Here is a 16,933-nt window from a genome sequence, read left to right on the forward strand (position 1 = left end):
GATGTAGTTAGACAACACACTCTCATCCTGATCTTGTCACATATTGACGTTTGCTCATGGACCGTCCATGTCCAGATACGACATGAAAGTCCCTGGGTGCAGTGGATGTTAATTCTCTGGGAGGCTGTGTCATAGGAAATTTACCGTTTACATACAGTCTCTTTCAAAATAAACACACTACCTCAGTAAAACAAAACAAATTGATGTTTTTTGCCTTCAAGAATGTGGTTCTTCACTCGTGGTTAATTTTAGGCAACAAAAGAATGTGGTTGGTTTTAGGACAAAATAACAGGCTTGGCTTTATATTTTTATGGGTTGCAAACACTGCTCTCCTGGGTGAAAGTCGGTGTTTGTTGGACCCATCCACCACCCCTCCTGCCGCTGAGCGCCATTGAACTATAATGGCGACTGGCTGCCTATCATGCCGAAATTAAAGGACGGCTTTTTGTCAGTCTCTGACACTACAAGTCACTATTCAAGCACCGGATTTTGACGACTGCTGAATGAGACCAGATTGAGTTAGAAGCCCATCTGCCCATCAGTTTTTAAACCAATTTAAATCGCCAGATCCGTTTATTTTAAAGAGGAAGAGACCTCTGCAGGTAATTCTGCTCCCTGTAAAAACCTCCTGAACACTGGATCTTAAGTTGTCAGAAATAAAAAGTGAGTACACTTTAGCATGTAGTGGGCAAGCCGCCTGTCTCCGACATGCCAAGCAGCGTCTGAGAAACACTGATTTTTAAAGTGAAACGGCTTTATTCATTGTTTTTATCGGTTTAAATCACCAGGTTTGTTTGTTTTGGAGAACAGGAAACCTCTATTAACTTTTGGTGAAAAACCTCCTGAACAATAAACACTGAAGGAATTCTAGCCGGAAGACGTTTCATCTGGTTGCAATTTGCAGTCCTTACTACTAGATGCCACTAAATCCCCCTAAATCTTATCCACTCCTCCTTCAAATAGAATGATTAACCTTGTGGGGACCAGCGTTTGTCTTAAGGTGACCAGACTTACATCCCTACAATGAGTAATACATACACACACACACACACACACACACACACACACACACACACACAGCTTGTTGGTATCAGAAAGGATCATGTTCCTTGTTGGAATTATACTGTAGGTTAATTATGACTGTGTTATGACTCTGTGTGTGTGTGTGTGTGTGTGTGTGTGTGTGTGTGTGTGTGTGTGTGCATATCAATGTAAGGAGATGCCACAGAGCAAAAACTTAGTACTTACATGTACTTGATTTACTGTGAGGCTTGTTTCTCTCTCTTTGCCTCTCCCTCACCTCTACTCATGTTTGGTCACGCTGCCCCTCTCAGACAAACATAGCGCCCGACACTCGAGGTGCTGCGAGAGGGAGAGAGCAAACACAGTGAGACAGAGAGGCAGAGACAGAGAGCAGAGAGAGCACAGTAAATCAGAGACACAGAGAGAAGAAAACAAGACAAATCAAAGACTAAGTGCAGCTCAGCTGGCTTAAGGTTGTCCTCACTCACTCGGCTGTGAGCAAGTGTCTAGGCAGAATGGATTTCATTTTGGTCCAGCAGCCACCGAGCAGGAGCTCTGTAGATTACTATCACCCCTTTTGGATTATTTCAGACGCCGCTGCTGTTGTGATGAATGGGAATGACAACATGCACAAAGGAAGATGGTAATATGACAACTGGCTCTGTTTGCTGTCAGACGCTTTTACTTCCATTCTGTTCTGCCTTTGTTCGCACAGGATTGTGTCTTTTTTGTTTGCGCTGTCACCTCTGAAGCATAATTTAACTTTAAACTGACCTCAAAGTTAAACATTTACTCTCTGAAAATGTGAAGTTAATCTTAAAGTGTGTCTTTTCTCTACTATGGCTCTTGTTTAGCCATTAATAACGGGTTTAGAGCTGTTAGACAGTTGTTATTGATTGATTTTGTTAATATAAAGTTTTGGCAAACTCCTGTGAAATCCTGAGCTTGTATTTATATGAAGACATACTTGTCTAAAGGTGTTGGATGTCCTCATGATGCATTATTTTCCCATCATACGCCTCTCTGTGAGAAGACAGAGGAGGGTGAGGTGCTTCATGTTACTCCTGCGTTAGAGGATGACTAAATAACATCTGTAGCGCTGAAACAAGTCGATTAATCAAATTAGTCTAAGACAGAAAATTAGTTCACAATAATTTGATAAACAATTGTCATCCATCAAGTAAGATGCTGTGTATTAGTTTCTTCAAGGTTTACTGCTTTTCTCTCTTTTTTTCTCTGTATGTACATTAAATATCTTTTGGTTTTGAAACATTGCTCAGACAAAAATAATCTGAAGACGTTACCTTGCACTCTGAAAAAATGAAATAGAAATTTTCCATTATTTTCTGAGATTTTTAATAAATTAAATATTAAATCAGTTAATTGAAATAAATCATGAACGTCTTCACTGCCAGCCCTAAACCTTTTATAATACACACCTGACCTCATTTAACACAGTTCAAATCATTCATCCATGTAGAATTTCCTTGTTACATGTGAGACGTGATAGTTACAACACTGTCTCCTTTTTAAACACAGTTATTTATTTATTACGCCCTGACAAGTAGTCTTCTATGTTGAAACATGCATGTGCTCTGACTGTGTACAGCATAGCTCCCATAGCTCGCACTGGCTGCTGCTCTCTGCTGGAGTGTTTTGACTCGAGGTGAAGGTCTCAGGTTACTGAGCATTAAGGCAGATTTCACAAACCAGCCAGTGTATCTGCCTCCTTCCTGGATCCCCATGTACTGGCATGTGAGTCATGCAGGAGGAGAAACCATCCTACAGCATCAGGGAGGTGATGTTGGAAATCAGTGCTGTCGGATGTATGGATTTCTTTTATTTTGGCCTGCTGAGAATCTCAGCCTGCATATCCCGATGAGGAAGTTTCTGAATGTATGTGTTGTCACACCTCGGCTGCAGAGAGGGTGTGACCGGTTGCACATAAAGTAGATTTTGTTTGGCACTCGCTGACTGGGTAGATGTTATGTAGGGAGCTGAATTTTAAAATGCCCGCCCAGCTCTCCTGTAGGTTTGATTTGGCAGCGCACTGTGTGTCCGTGTGTGTGTACTGCTGTGATTTTCCCGCCCCGTTCCGTGCATATTTGCCATGTCGTTGAAACCATTGAGTCCATTAACCCCGACTATTCCTGTTTTGGGAGTGACCTCAATGTTTGGGTATTTGTTCCTGTGTTGACCAGGTTACACAGAGCATCCTTTTTCTCCCAGCAGAAAGACGGCTTGTCCCGTCCTGGTGATTCAATGGAAATACACAACAGTCAGCTCAACAGCTCTGTTTGCAAATCTACAAATCATTGCCTCACCTTTACATGGTGGCCACTCGTTTATGTCTCTTTGGTGAGGAACTAGGCGACATCTGCATCAGAGTACGCAGCAACATGTCTGATGATACAAAGAACTTCTGACAGTGACTCTGAGTTGACGAGTTGACTGAACTAGTGTTGCTCTGAGGCAGCTGTTCAAAGTGTTTAACTCTGATGGGTGTGGGCAACTGCAAAGTGTTCATTTTTACTCTCTGAGCAAAAAAGTTTTTGCCCAGTTTTTTTTTTTAACTTTATGTGTGTTTGAGCAAATATACACACAAACATAGAAGCATCCAACTTCCCCAGACATCAAAAAAGTAAACAAATCAAAGTGAAAAATAAATAATAAATAAATAAAAATAATATTAAATAAATACATAAAGGTATAGAATATTTGCAAACTCACATAGCGTAGATTAAACAATGTAGGAAATTTAAGAAATACATAAAATGCAAGGAAAGCTGTATACATTATTGTACAAGTATAATATGTAAATGCATGTCTGTGCATCTCCATACACGTATATGCTTCATACGTTCATATGACAACATACCCACATATCCCATTTTACATATTTAAAATCAGGTCGACAAATATGTATACCTTCTTTTAGCAAGCAAAAAGACAGGCACATTGACAGTACCACATGAATAAGGCCCTTATTCCAACCAAATTACCCGCAGTTATTATCACATCACCTGTTCCCAGTCCTAATACCTAGAATAGAAAGAGTAGAGGGAAAAGCTTATCTGCCTAGTTTTGATATTTGGTGCTTCAAAGGTTTCTTAAAGTCAGCAAAGGCTTTTGCAGAGCTGCACATCATGAATACACTCAAACATCTGATAAAAATTCATAATGATTCATAATTCCCAGTTAGTGAGATAATTATTTTTTTTTGTATGTATCTGCACAGATTTAGGATTCAACATGATGCATTTAAAAGATCTGATGTCATGTATTTTGATGTTAGGTCTGATTAGCATGACTGAGTTCATCTGTGTTTTCCTGTATCTAAGTGATCATTTCTGGATGTTTGTTATGAAATCTGCTGGTGTGAGTTACATTAAGCACAGCTGTGGGCTAATTACAGATGAGATGAGTATGTCAGTGAAAGCTAAGCCACACTTTGATATAATAACACGCCTCACGCACACACAGCGCAGACACGTCAACTCGCTCACGATGAGTTTAAAGACGTGCTTAAAGTCTCGGCTCATTCATAATTCCCTGACGTGGTTTTAATGACTTAAACACATGCCTGGCTGTCTCCTGACTGCTACTTTACAGCCACCTTCAAACCGTCCTGCTGATCAAGGCCGTCATGATTAGTGTTTGCCTTCCGCAAGCTCCGATTTGCTGATCCCTGTGAAGCTACTAAATATACCGTCTGGCCGTCTCGGTGCCTCAGTGGTCGTGTACAGTAGCTCCACTCAGCCTGTGTTTATGTCCGACCTCAGTGTAATTTGGTTTGTGCCTGTGCTCGGTTGTCACCGGGTGTGTTGAGGTAGAGAGCCACAAGATGTTGCACTCAGGAACAGATAAAGAGAAGAAAAACTATGTGACTCTCTTTGTACCTTTTAGCCTAAAGGTGCAGCTTTTAGTCTAAAAGGTACAATGTTAGGTACATCCATTTACTCCAAAAAAGTACAGCCCCCCCCCCCCCCTTCACAAAAGATGGAATTTGGTACCTTTTCTCTTTTCATGCTGCAGATTTCCGAACTGTAAATAGCACATCAAGAGTAAATTATTTACACAGGAAATACTCAACATCAGATTTTTTTGGGCAACCTGAAAATATCTGATATTGTGTGTATTTTCATCTCAAGTCTCTTTTTGGGCTGTTGTATAATTTAACAACAATAGAGAGCCAAAAAAATGTCATTAAACATCCAAAGAATGAATTCCAATATATGAAACTTTCAAATTAAATTCTTAAAAGACATTTTCTTCTGATTTAATTGGATTTATGTTTTTTGCATTGTCTTCCTGTAATATTTTATAACTAGAAGGGCCGTTGGAGAGTGCAGACCTCTGCCAAGGCCAAAACCCTGTCTTGCAACATTAACAAAAGTCTATCTGCTCCGTCATTAAAATCATCTTCAAAAATATAGCGGGTTCTTTCTCGGTCCATGCTACACTCTTCCACCAAGTTTAATGATATTGGGAAATCCTGCTGACAGACAAACAAACCAACAAACAAACTTCTTGGCAGAGGTATCGACACTGAAGGATAAACTCTTTTGAGCTGAACCATCTCCTTTTTTACTAGGTCCTTAAACATTATAAAAACATAGTAAGGATTAGGCCTTTATGGTGCTAATTAGTTACTTAAAGGTATGTCAATCAGCAGAGTCATTCTGAGTAAATAATAAGTAGATATTTATTTAGGCTACATGTGCCCAAAAGTATAAGAAATGTGAATTATCTTTGCAGATTAAACCCCACTGAATGTGATATATATATTAAGGGGGGGTGATGAAGCCATAGTAGAATGGGGAACTCCGCTGAGTCTAGACATTGGTGGCAGTGGAGGTGATGTTATGAGATGAAGAGGGTGCTGAGGATCTGGATGTGATGAGTAGTGGACTTTGATGAGCTCTACCTGGGCACTGGATATCTGATATCTGAAGGTGGATGGGGTAGAGGAGGATGTGATGACTCCACCTAAAATGGCAGCTGACAGCAGCAGAGAGGCAGGCTGTTAGAGATGGTGACGTTTGATTGGTTTCACTGGAGGAGCGAACATATGCTGAGCTTTTTCAGTATTAAAATAATACTTAACGATTGATTCAAGGATTTGTAGATGTAATTCACAACTGAATGAAAAACTTCAGAAAATGTGATGAATCGTTTTGACATGCGTCTTCACCATTAAAGAATTTCAACTTTTACAGGCATGTATCTGTTTTAACAAAGGGGCCTCTTCATCACCACAGTACTTCTGCATCAGCGCTAATCCGTTTACTGCACAATTGAATTTTTTGCCAAATTACTAAATAGTTAAGATTGTCCGTCACTATCGTGTTCCCTGGTCAGGGCAGGAGAGTTGTTGTCATTCAGGCAGTTGTCATGCTCAGTGAATGGCTCATCACAGCAGCAGGCTGAGAACAGCATTCATCAGGCTGCCGTGACGCAGACGTTAGTGTGGGAGTCCTCCCTGCTGAGAGGAAGAGCACAGATGCGAAAAGTCACTCTATTTTTTTCCTTCTTTTTTTTGTTATTGTTGTTTCTCTCAGTGTTAAAATGTGTTCAGATCCCACAAATTACAAAACAAGAAGGATATGAAACACTGGAATGTGCACTCATATAATGTCAGCAATCTCTTTTGCTCAAAATCTGCCTCTTTTGTTAGAAGGCCACATACTGTACAATTGTGGCTTTTTAAGTATTAAGTATTAATCGAATGGGAGATACAGACCAGTCGCAAACACCTGTACGCAGTGTAAGAGAGATTAAGAATGGTGTGGTGGAAACTTGCTGAAGTTTTAGTCTGGAGACTTTTCAGACAGAGGTCAAATACAGACGAGTGCCTCCAGAGTCGATAGGAATTTAGCTGATGCATTTCATTTGGCCAAAATATATCCTCCACCCCTCCAACCATGCCTCCTCGCTGACTCAGCACCTAAAAATGATCCACCAGTATTTAAGAATGTTCCAGGTGGTTAAAAGTCACATTAAGGACTTGAACTTCCACTGATTTGTCATCTAACAGGACACAGCAGGAGCATACAGGGGTGAAATGTGAAGGTAATGGAAATGGATTTTTCAGTCTGCCTCTGTACACTCAGAACTTTAAAGGAAAGGCCGACATTGTAAGAAGGCCAAAAGTCTTGAGTTGTACGGTAATAAACTGTGTCACTGTAGCTGTAAGACTGAAGGCTTCAGAGTGTGATTAAAATTATACCTGTCAGCTGATTAATCTTCACCATCAGAGGAGACAACAACCCAAGATTTGAAAAAAAAAAGTTGCCAATGCCAGCATGTTTTTTTCCGTTGCGCATTGCAAAATATTGATGTCAAACTCGTGGCGTCACAGCCAAGAAGAAGAGACGATCGAAAGCGTGGCTTCATTTCAGGAAGAAAGATGAGAGCAGTGCTGCTTGTAATGTCTGTAAAATGATCATTTCAAGTCAGAGTGGAACCACTAGCAATATGCCAGTACATCTCTCTGAGCAACATGGGCTTAAATTGCAGGAATGCCATGTATTTGACCCTCTACGCCTGAGTGCCACTGCTTCCCAACCAAGCATCACGTCAGGTACTGACGGTAAATATCCTATAGCACAGTAACATTAGCGCCAGGCAGCTACACTATGTTCAGACTACCACATAATAATAAATCACTTGAGCTGATGCTGAAAACTTGTGTAGGCCTACTTTTCTTTTCACACAGAAAACTGATCAGGAACTGATAAAGAATTGGACCAATAAGCAGAATGGACAATGGCATTGGTATCAATAAATTCCTATCAATTCCTGTCCCTACTTCAGTGTGATATCAGATATCTTATATGAGTGCATTTCTATTATATCCATCTAAAGTGAGGTGTTAAAAAGGGAGCATTGGTCATGACTGGGAATTCATCTGATTGTCATTGTCTCAACCAGTGTAGCTTCATAATTTTAACACACTGGAAAGTGCTCAGAACACTCATACCTTTTGTTTCGATGATTTTTATATACAGTTGGAGGGTTACATGCACACAGAGTCATCTCTCTAGCAGTCTAAAATAACATTTGAATAGAATATATTGTCCTTTCAACTTAAAAACAAGATTGTTGTTTAAAGTTCCTGATAAGTCAAGATTTTTAGGCATACATAGTTGTAATAATGAATTGAGATGAAAGAACTCCTTCCTGTACAGAAACCCATGTCTTAGCTCTTCCTCTCTGTGTGGGCAGCAGAAAAACCATTTTAGGTAGTTTGTATAATCCAGTGGGGAATCTGTGTATCAGCTCCTTTTTTTTAAAGATGAAAAACCACAGATGTAAACACAGGAAATGGGTTCTTTTCATGCTTATTTAGAGGCAGTATCAGTGTCTGTGGAGGCTTTGAAGTTTGGCCAAATCACATCAGTTGTGCTTATTGTGCTTCACATATTTCTCAGGCATTTTGTGTATGCAGACTGAATGTTTGTGAAGATACTTCATTGAACTTTTTTTATAATATAAATAATAAATAGTAAAGACAAAATTATTGTTCTATTGAAGTTTGTCTGCAGTAGCAGTCAAAACAGACTTTTTTGGAACCAAATACTTTGAATATATTTCCAGTTTATTCAGTTTTTTTTTTATTTCTGAACTCTCAAAAACACTGAATTTGAGATTATGTTTCTATTTTATAAACACAAGGTGATTGTTGTCCTTGTTCCAGCATAGGGGTGGGGGTGGGGGTGGGGGGGTGGGGGGGCAGGGGATGTGTACCTCTTAATATTTAGAACATGTGCATTTGTCTCCAGTAAAAACATGAGAGTACATTTACATCATGGTGCAGTAAAGGCAAATTGGTGCATAAAAGTTATATATTGCAGGAATTTAAATGTTTGATGCTGAAAATTTTCTGGTAGAAAAACCCTCCCTTCATTTCCTATGTGTCCCCCCAACTTGTCCAAAATGCGGTTGCCATCAAGTGGCACAGTTGGGGTCATCCTGGTGACCTAGTTTGTAGATGTAAGACGTGTCCTGTGTAATTGCACCAAATTGCTCAAATCAAGCCGAGGACCTTTGTTGCATGTCATCACCTCTTCCCCTCCCTACATTTCCTGTCTGTCTCTGCCAGATACCATCAAATGAAATAGGCTAAATTGTCAAAAAACATTCAAATGTGGGTAATGCAGTCTTATCAGCTTTCAAGAAGACGTGGGAAAGGGATCTGACCTGACACTGGAGGATGAGGAGTGGGATAGGATTTGCAAAAACATGAAAACAATGTCAAGAGATGCGAGGGTACGCCTCTTTTAATTTAAGATCATGCATCGCTGATACTTGACTCCCTTGACTAGGGTTAAGAAACAAACCAAACCCCTGTCGATGCAAGTCTGAGAGAGGTCACCTAATTCATGCTTCATGGTCCTGTGACAACATTCAAGAATTTTGAGCCCAAGATATATGATAATCTCAGTGAGATTTCACAGAGCTAAATTGAATCAGCCCCAGATTATTTGTCTTAAGTGATAGGTCAGTCTTAATGAAAGGAGGGTGGACAAACAAGGGGATGCCTCCAGGCCAAGGATAGGTTGCAGAAATGGCAAGAGTGTCAGCATTCAAAAAGGTGTCCTACAAATGGTTTGGGAAATTGGATGTAGATATTAGAAAATGGGGCAAATACTTCTTTTTGGAGATCTCCTGACATGGACCATGGTTTGCCACATTTTCATGTTCAGTGTATAAGTCTATGCATGGACAAAAATATGTATTTCTTTTGTATTTTCTTCTTTGTGATAGTTTGTCTTGTTGTAAATATCTGTGTGTGTGTGTGTCCACTGCATATGATCAGAAAAAAGTGATATCACAGCTGAAGACAAATGTCCCACAGGAATGTATTAAGTCACTATGCATGCCTTTCTTTTTTTCTTTGTTAAATATTTAGTTCTTGTCCAGGCAGGAACCTGCTTGACATCAGGAATCTGTTGAGACTATTTCTGTTTCATAATGATACTGGACAGAGACATTCAAACTGTCCTCGGCTCCCACACTGGGACATCTTATCCACAGTAACGTGAGTCGTCATTTATTTCGGTGGTTGAGTGAGAGAGATCTGGGTGTTTATATAGAGCCGTGTGAATCTGCAGCAACAGTATGCCGGCCCGAGCTAAAAGACAGCTCCATAGGGTCCACTCATACACACGCATAAATAAGATAACACACACTCAACCAAGCATTTCTGCTGGGAACAGCATTACAGTATGTATTCTTGTAAGCAGACATACAGTAACTGGTGATGTGTGTTGCTTCTCACAGCTGAGTCATGTTACCAGCAGGGTTAACATGCTCCGAGCTGAATTTCACTCTCGTTTTGTAAGCGCTCCAAAGGCTAGAAAGCATTTGCATGTCCTGTCATTGTTGCCAGGGGACCCAACCCAACGTCACTGTTTAGTTTTCCTCTTAAGGTCACATTCATTTAAATTGCTGCAACTGCCAAACTGCCCTCCGCCAAGAATCCCACTCCTCCCTCATGGACAACTGAGAAAAGACACTCGCTGACATTATTTAAGAGTTGATGAAGCAGGTGCTCATTATCTTCAGGATGGGAGAGCATTTAATTAAAATTTTATGAGCTGTGAACTGAATTTGCTTCACAGTACATATTGTGCTTCTGAGTGTGCAAACATCCTTATCCTCCTCTCATTTGACAACCACTGTTGCCTCCATATCTCTTCCCCTCTTCTTCCTCCTCCTACTCGGCCTCCTCCTTCATGTTATCATGATAACCATCACTGTGCTTTGTCCCAGCGGGGTGTGGCAGGACTGACCAGAAAGCTCTGAGTCACACTGTTGTTTCTGGAGCTGTGGGGGCTGCGGACTGGCTGAGAGTCAAGCATTTTTAGATTGTAATGTAAGGGGATAAGACAGAGAGGGTGGATGACCATAGTTGCTTGAGAAAAAAAAAGATAACAGGCAGAAGCGGACATATATAAAGGGAAACAGCACACAGAATAGGAAAGAGGGAATTCAGTGAGAAAGTCTGCTTGTTATACAGTGTAGAGTATAAAGGCCTTTTAAAGACAGAGGAGAGGAGGAGATGCACATCAGATAGCAGAGCTGAAGAGGCACTGAGCCAGTGTTAGCCCGGGGGAACACAATTCATTACACCCTAACACACCCTTCTCTGTTTCCATCTCTCCACATCCTTGTCTGTCTTTCTTCATCAACACAGCTGGGAACCCGTGAGCTAAATGGAATGATTTTAACAAACAGATATGAGACTGTTATCCATCTTCTCATTCAACTCTCCGAAGTAGAAAGCAAATGACATACATGGGTGCGCTGCACAGATGGAGGGTAATTGGAGGCAAAGACTACCAACACTGCACAAATGACTTTGATTTGCGATATTTACAGCTGTTCCAATTGATCACAGTGGGAAAAAACAAAGGCCACTGACAGTACTGAAAATAGTAGGATGTAAAGGGTAAAAGTAAGAAACTCACTGAGACACAGCGTCTTTATTGTGGAGGAGCAATGTCTAACATTAAAGCATTGTGTTAAACATGCCTCGAACTGGATGCAATTGCATTGTGTCGTGAGAACTTCTACGTGTTTTTAGCCATGACCCAGATTTTTAGCAGTGTATCAGCAGATCTCTGGGAATGGTTGACCTAGTTGAAAATACCAACTAGCAAACATTAGCTAGTAACATTAGCCTGACAACGGTGCATCCATGTGTAAAGCTGAAATAATAAAGACAATTAAACTGAAGCACATTTTCTGATTCTGCCAAAAACGAGATGGCAGATGTTTCTGTCATGGACCCAACTGTACACAAAATAGTTATTGTCCTCTAGACTCTTGTCCACTTTCCTCAGCTTGCTGTGTAATGTTAGTAGCATTAGGAGGTATGAAGAAAGAGGTAATTTGAAATGATGATTGTGTCCACACCAGGCGAATTGGTCAGGTTGTGGGAAAAATCACTTTTCCTCATTTTGTACGGGTCACATCCGACATGAGTTTTAATTTTCTTAAGATACCTGCTGCCTTCATGTTCATCCAACCTTTTCATGCAGTCACTTTCCTCTATATCCATTTCACCCATTGTATGGATTTAAAACTTCCTGTCCTGCATCTGAATGTGGCGTGTCATAATAGTCACATGATTGTAAACAAGCTATTTCTGAAATGAATTCATTGCACTCAAGAGAGGAAGGTTTTTAAACTAAGACCCGTTTCCTTGCTCCTACGCTGACATTGATGCAGTCTCACAGTAAGTGACACTGAGCACATGCCTGGGGGGAAAAAGGCCAGCAACATTCATGCTTTGCATGGACATTCACACACAACCCTTCCTGATGCCATATATCTCCCCACAGAGCCTCAGCCATGCATGCATATACATTAACCCCCGAGGTCCGCTGCTGTGGCCTTTGCTGGGTGCTAAATAAAGTAGGGCCTAAAAGTGGGTAGCGGGCCATGGGTTCAGGTCAAAAGGAACGTGAAACCATAAACCAGGAGGCTAGCTAGCCTTGAGACCAGCCGTCACACACTGAGTTTACTTGGATGTTTGCTGTCAAGCTGGCTGACTATATGTTTAATGATGAGTGTTTGTGTTTGTGTAGCTATTCTCTCAGAGGGCCACAAGGTTGAGGACAAGGCCTGTTTAATTTACTGTGTGAGACACCAGTGAGATGAACGTGACTGACTCCAGGCTTCCTGTGGTTTAGCATTACTGTGCATTACAAAGGATGCAAAACAAATGCTTTTTGTTGACTTCTGCAGTTCACATGAATATTAAACTCCTAATTTCAATAGAGGAGAGGCAATACATCTATACTGACTGCCAGAACCTTGACTGACAGTTTCATCAATCAATTACCTGTCAGTTATCAAGCATAAACAGCCAAACATTTTTTGCCTCTAGCAAAACAAGCAATCTGAAGACTTGGGCTGCTGGAAGATGTAATGGGTAATTTCACCTATTTATAGCAATCAACAGTATACTAATCAATCATTTGAAAAAATAAACTGCAGATCATTTGTTAGTTGCAGCTCCATCAGGGATTCAGCATTTCACTCTAAAAGCAAACCACTTACTGTAGGTAATACTACTGATTCATCATTTGCTTTTTAAATTGAGTATAAAATGTTATCTGACTACAGCAGCTTTTTGAAATCATCTTCATATCTTCATATCATCTTCATCGAGTTTATGTAAGCATGATTTCTTGATTAAAGATTAATGAAATCATTCATTTGAACACATGGCAGGAGTCACTGGTGTGAGTTTTAGATTTGAGAAGTTACTGACTAAATGGCAACTGGTCCAACTAGTGTATATCTATAATTTAGCACTCACAGATCACAGTCCGCCTGCCACCAATGTTGTGATCAATAATGACCTAGTAGTACATCAAGCTTTTCTTAAGCCTCTGCTTTCTCTTTCTTGTGTTTTCAGAACCTTGATTCTCTGGAAAGCTCGATCCAGAACCTGCTGTCGGTGCTGTACCCGCCCTTTGAGGCCACCGCACCCACTCTTCTCAGCCAGCTCTTCCAAATCATTGATGGTCGTTATCAGGGTGATGCCCTGCGGTGCCTGCTGGACTTCCTGGTCCCAGCCAAGCACATCTTAGACACCGTGCAGCAGGCTGCATGTGTAAGTTAATGTCTTGGTCAGTGTTGTGCTAAACTTGTGTGCGCATCTAAAGAAACATACATTTATTACATTTATCAATATGGAACAAAGAGATGTTGCCCTGAGATGTTGCTGGAATACTTCACCCAAGAAATGATCACTTGTATACCAATTACTCACCCTGTGTTGTGTTAAATTTGTGAAGAAAACTTTTTTTCTCAATGTCTCCATGGTGAATGAAGAAGCAGAAAGTGGAGAGAATTTTTGATGAATTGAATTAAAGGGGGGCACGTTTAACAACAGCAGAGCTATATCAAAACATCCATTTACAAACTCTTACACAGCTCATGTAGTATAATCCAAGTCTTATTTTTTGAGTCGGCTGCTGAGTACTTCCCAAACGCACGCGCTTTTGCCAAAAAATTTTTTGCCAAACTACAAGTAGTGCACCTGAGCAAGTGTGTGCATTTGAACTCTGCTCATGCATTCCACTGAGCAGAGTTAAAACATACATGCTTGTCCAGGTGCACTACTCGTACAAGGGTGAGACTGTTTGTGCGAAGTTTTTGAAAAAATAAGGTTTTAGCAAATGTGCATGTGTCTGGGAAAGTACTGAGCATAAGACTGGATAAATGAGACTTGGATTATACTGCATGAGTTGTGTAAGAGTTTGCAAATGGATGTTTTGATACAGTTTTGCTGCTGAAATGCAGCTGCCCGTCACTTCAATTCTTCAAGATTTTTCTGTTTTTGGATTTTTCGTTTACTGTGGAGGCATGCAAGAAAGCAAAGTTTTCTTAATAATTTCAACATAACACGAGGTGAGTGATAGATATACAAACATTTTGTGGGTGAAGTATTTCTTTATTATCATAAAAAAAAGTTGATATATTTAAAATTTCAGAAACTCTGTATTGTTACTGTCTGTGTCTTCTTTTAGGCTCAGTACTCTAATGTACTTTTCCTGTGTGAGGGCTGGCCACTGTGTTTGCATGACCAAGTTGTCGTCCACCTCGCTCCCATCAACCCCCTGCTACTTCAGCCTGGTGACTTTTACCTCCAGGTGGCACCGTTCTGTGACCAATCAGCTCGCATTGTGGTCTGCAGTCTCCTGGAAGAGGAGGGACTTATTGTGGAAGTAGTTGAGGAGACTCCAATCCCTGAAACTTCTTATCCCTGTATATTCAGCCTTGACTGGTTAGAAGAGATCAACCAGGGCCGCCATGGAACGCCTCTCAGCCAATGCCTGCTCACCACTGAGCAGGGCGTGGTGAGGTTACCATGGGAACGAGTGGCCGTGCCTGATTTTGTGGACGTGCCACTGTGTGCCGGGAGTAGTATGGCCTCTGCTCCTCCATCTTATCCTCCTTTACCGCCTCCGCTTCCTCATCCTCCACCTCTTCCTCATTTTCCTGAGAAGTCTTCTTCAAATCCCTCATTTCCTCTTTCTTCTTCAAATGAATCTGCACCAACACAGTATCCTGTAACCATTCAAAATTCTATTTTAACATCTTCTTCACGTCCCTCCGCCTTCTCTGTGGAGACCAGAATATGTCCGGCTAAGCACGGCATTGCTGTGTCACTCTGCCTGGTGGATACTAGTGCTGCCTCTTCCTCATCTAGGCTGTTCAAAGTGAAAGAGAGTGAAACTGAGCCTAAGCCTATTGGCTGGGTGTCCCCCAATACGTGGGACAGCTGCCTCACTGGGACAGAGCCAAATACAGCTGCAAAAATAAGCACTGTCTCAGGTACATGCACCCCTACGAGTGGAGATATAACTACACGCCAAGGTGAAGATAAGGGTGTCATTGTTTCTGAAAATATAGGGTCAGATAAACATAAAGATACAAACATTAAAAATATAAGCAGGAGAGAGCCAGCCTGCCACCCTGTTGCAGAAGGTGAATATATTGATATTCTGCAGGCAACTATGCTTTTTAGTAGAGCTCAGGCAGCAACTGAGGAACAGAAATTAGAAGTGCAAATGCAGCCACACGCACAAATCGAACCACAAATGCAAAAATATCCACACAGACGAGCACAAATGCAACCACGGGCACAAACAGAGTCATACAGGCAAACACAGAGACAGCCAAACACACAGATTCCACCTCAAGCACAGTCACAAGCACATGTGCAGTTACCTACAAAACCACAAACTCAAAATCATTCTAGATCAGAGGCCGCTGTACCACTGAGGCACAGTGTGTCTGCAGAAACAGCTCTCCACCATTCCCAGTCCCCTCACCTTCACCCTGACTCCTTGGAACCTTCTCAGTGTGTCCGGTTCTCAGAGAAACCCTGCACCCCGTGCATGAGGCGAAGACAAGGTGGAAAGGCCTCCAGAGCTCAGGAGCTGAGGTGTCGATACAGGGACTCCTACCAGGCTGCTATACAAAACCCTGTCACCTTTGGACAGGAGAAGGAGAAGGGGAATATGTTAGCTGTGTTGGAGGAGGATGGTGATTTGTCTCAGTGTGGTGACAGACAGAGGCCACCAGAGACTGAAACAGAGGATCCATGGTGTAATGTGCAAGAAATGTGGTTTGATCCTGTGGTACAACACCAGCCTCCTTCCTTTGTCAGTGGCGCCATCTGCAAGGAGTCAGGAGAGAAATACACTGTTCCATATTGGAAAACAGGAGATACAAACAATGCCCCCTGTATGGATTACAAGGGAACAAATGATTTGAAGTTTGGTGGGCAACCAGAACAAACACCTGAAAGGATCAATCTGCCATTCAGGGAACCAAGGGATGCACACTCTGCCCAAACTTATGACAATAAGTTTGGGCAGAGTGAAAATGAAAATTCAGCAGATAGAAACACTGATAGAACTTTGTCGAGTTACAATGATCAGTCAGTTGTCGTCTCTGCCAAACGCAGCGGATTACCGTTTACTTCAGCTGAAATTCCAGCAATGAACACTACCTACAAGCCTCATGAGAGGCTACAGAGCAGAACCAATCCTGCGGGAGTGAGCCCAAACTTTCATAAGTATCTTCCAGCGCCACCAAACAGAAGGGAATCCACGTCAGATGGAAGATGTTCATCCCTCTCCACAGCTGTGGTGGACACCTCAGAGAAGTGTGCGCTGGTCATTGTTGAGGGTCAAAATGTTCGGCGAAGGGAAAACACTGGCTCCTGTGCAGAGATTCCCCAGCTGCACGTGGTCAAATGTAAAAACAGCACAGCCTTTGGACTGGTTTCACCCAAGATCAACAGGAGGAAGATGGTCACTCCAGGTACAGAGTCATGTTGTTCTCATCACTTGTTCTACTCTAATTTGATCTTTAGCAT

The 16,933-nt window shown here is 41.5% G+C and overlaps 1 protein-coding gene across 4 annotated transcripts in view; it reads left to right on the plus strand.

The window, feature by feature from the left end:
- Positions 1 to 1,355: 1,355 nt before the first annotated feature.
- LOC125891635 (uncharacterized) overlaps positions 1,356 to 16,933 on the plus strand; it is a 33,883-nt gene continuing 18,305 nt past the window's right edge. For all 4 annotated transcript variants that reach the window (XM_049581018.1, XM_049581019.1, XM_049581020.1 and 1 more), the window contains exons 1-3: positions 1,356 to 1,666; positions 13,457 to 13,654; positions 14,574 to 16,878. In XM_049581018.1, coding sequence (XP_049436975.1) covers positions 1,664 to 1,666; positions 13,457 to 13,654; positions 14,574 to 16,878 — 2,506 coding nt within the window. In that variant the 5' untranslated portion in view covers positions 1,356 to 1,663. The remainder of the gene's footprint in view (positions 1,667 to 13,456; positions 13,655 to 14,573; positions 16,879 to 16,933) is intronic.

The sequence above is a fragment of the Epinephelus fuscoguttatus genome, linkage group LG7, assembly GCF_011397635.1.
Source record: "Epinephelus fuscoguttatus linkage group LG7, E.fuscoguttatus.final_Chr_v1".
Classification (NCBI taxonomy): Eukaryota; Metazoa; Chordata; class Actinopteri; order Perciformes; family Serranidae; genus Epinephelus; species Epinephelus fuscoguttatus.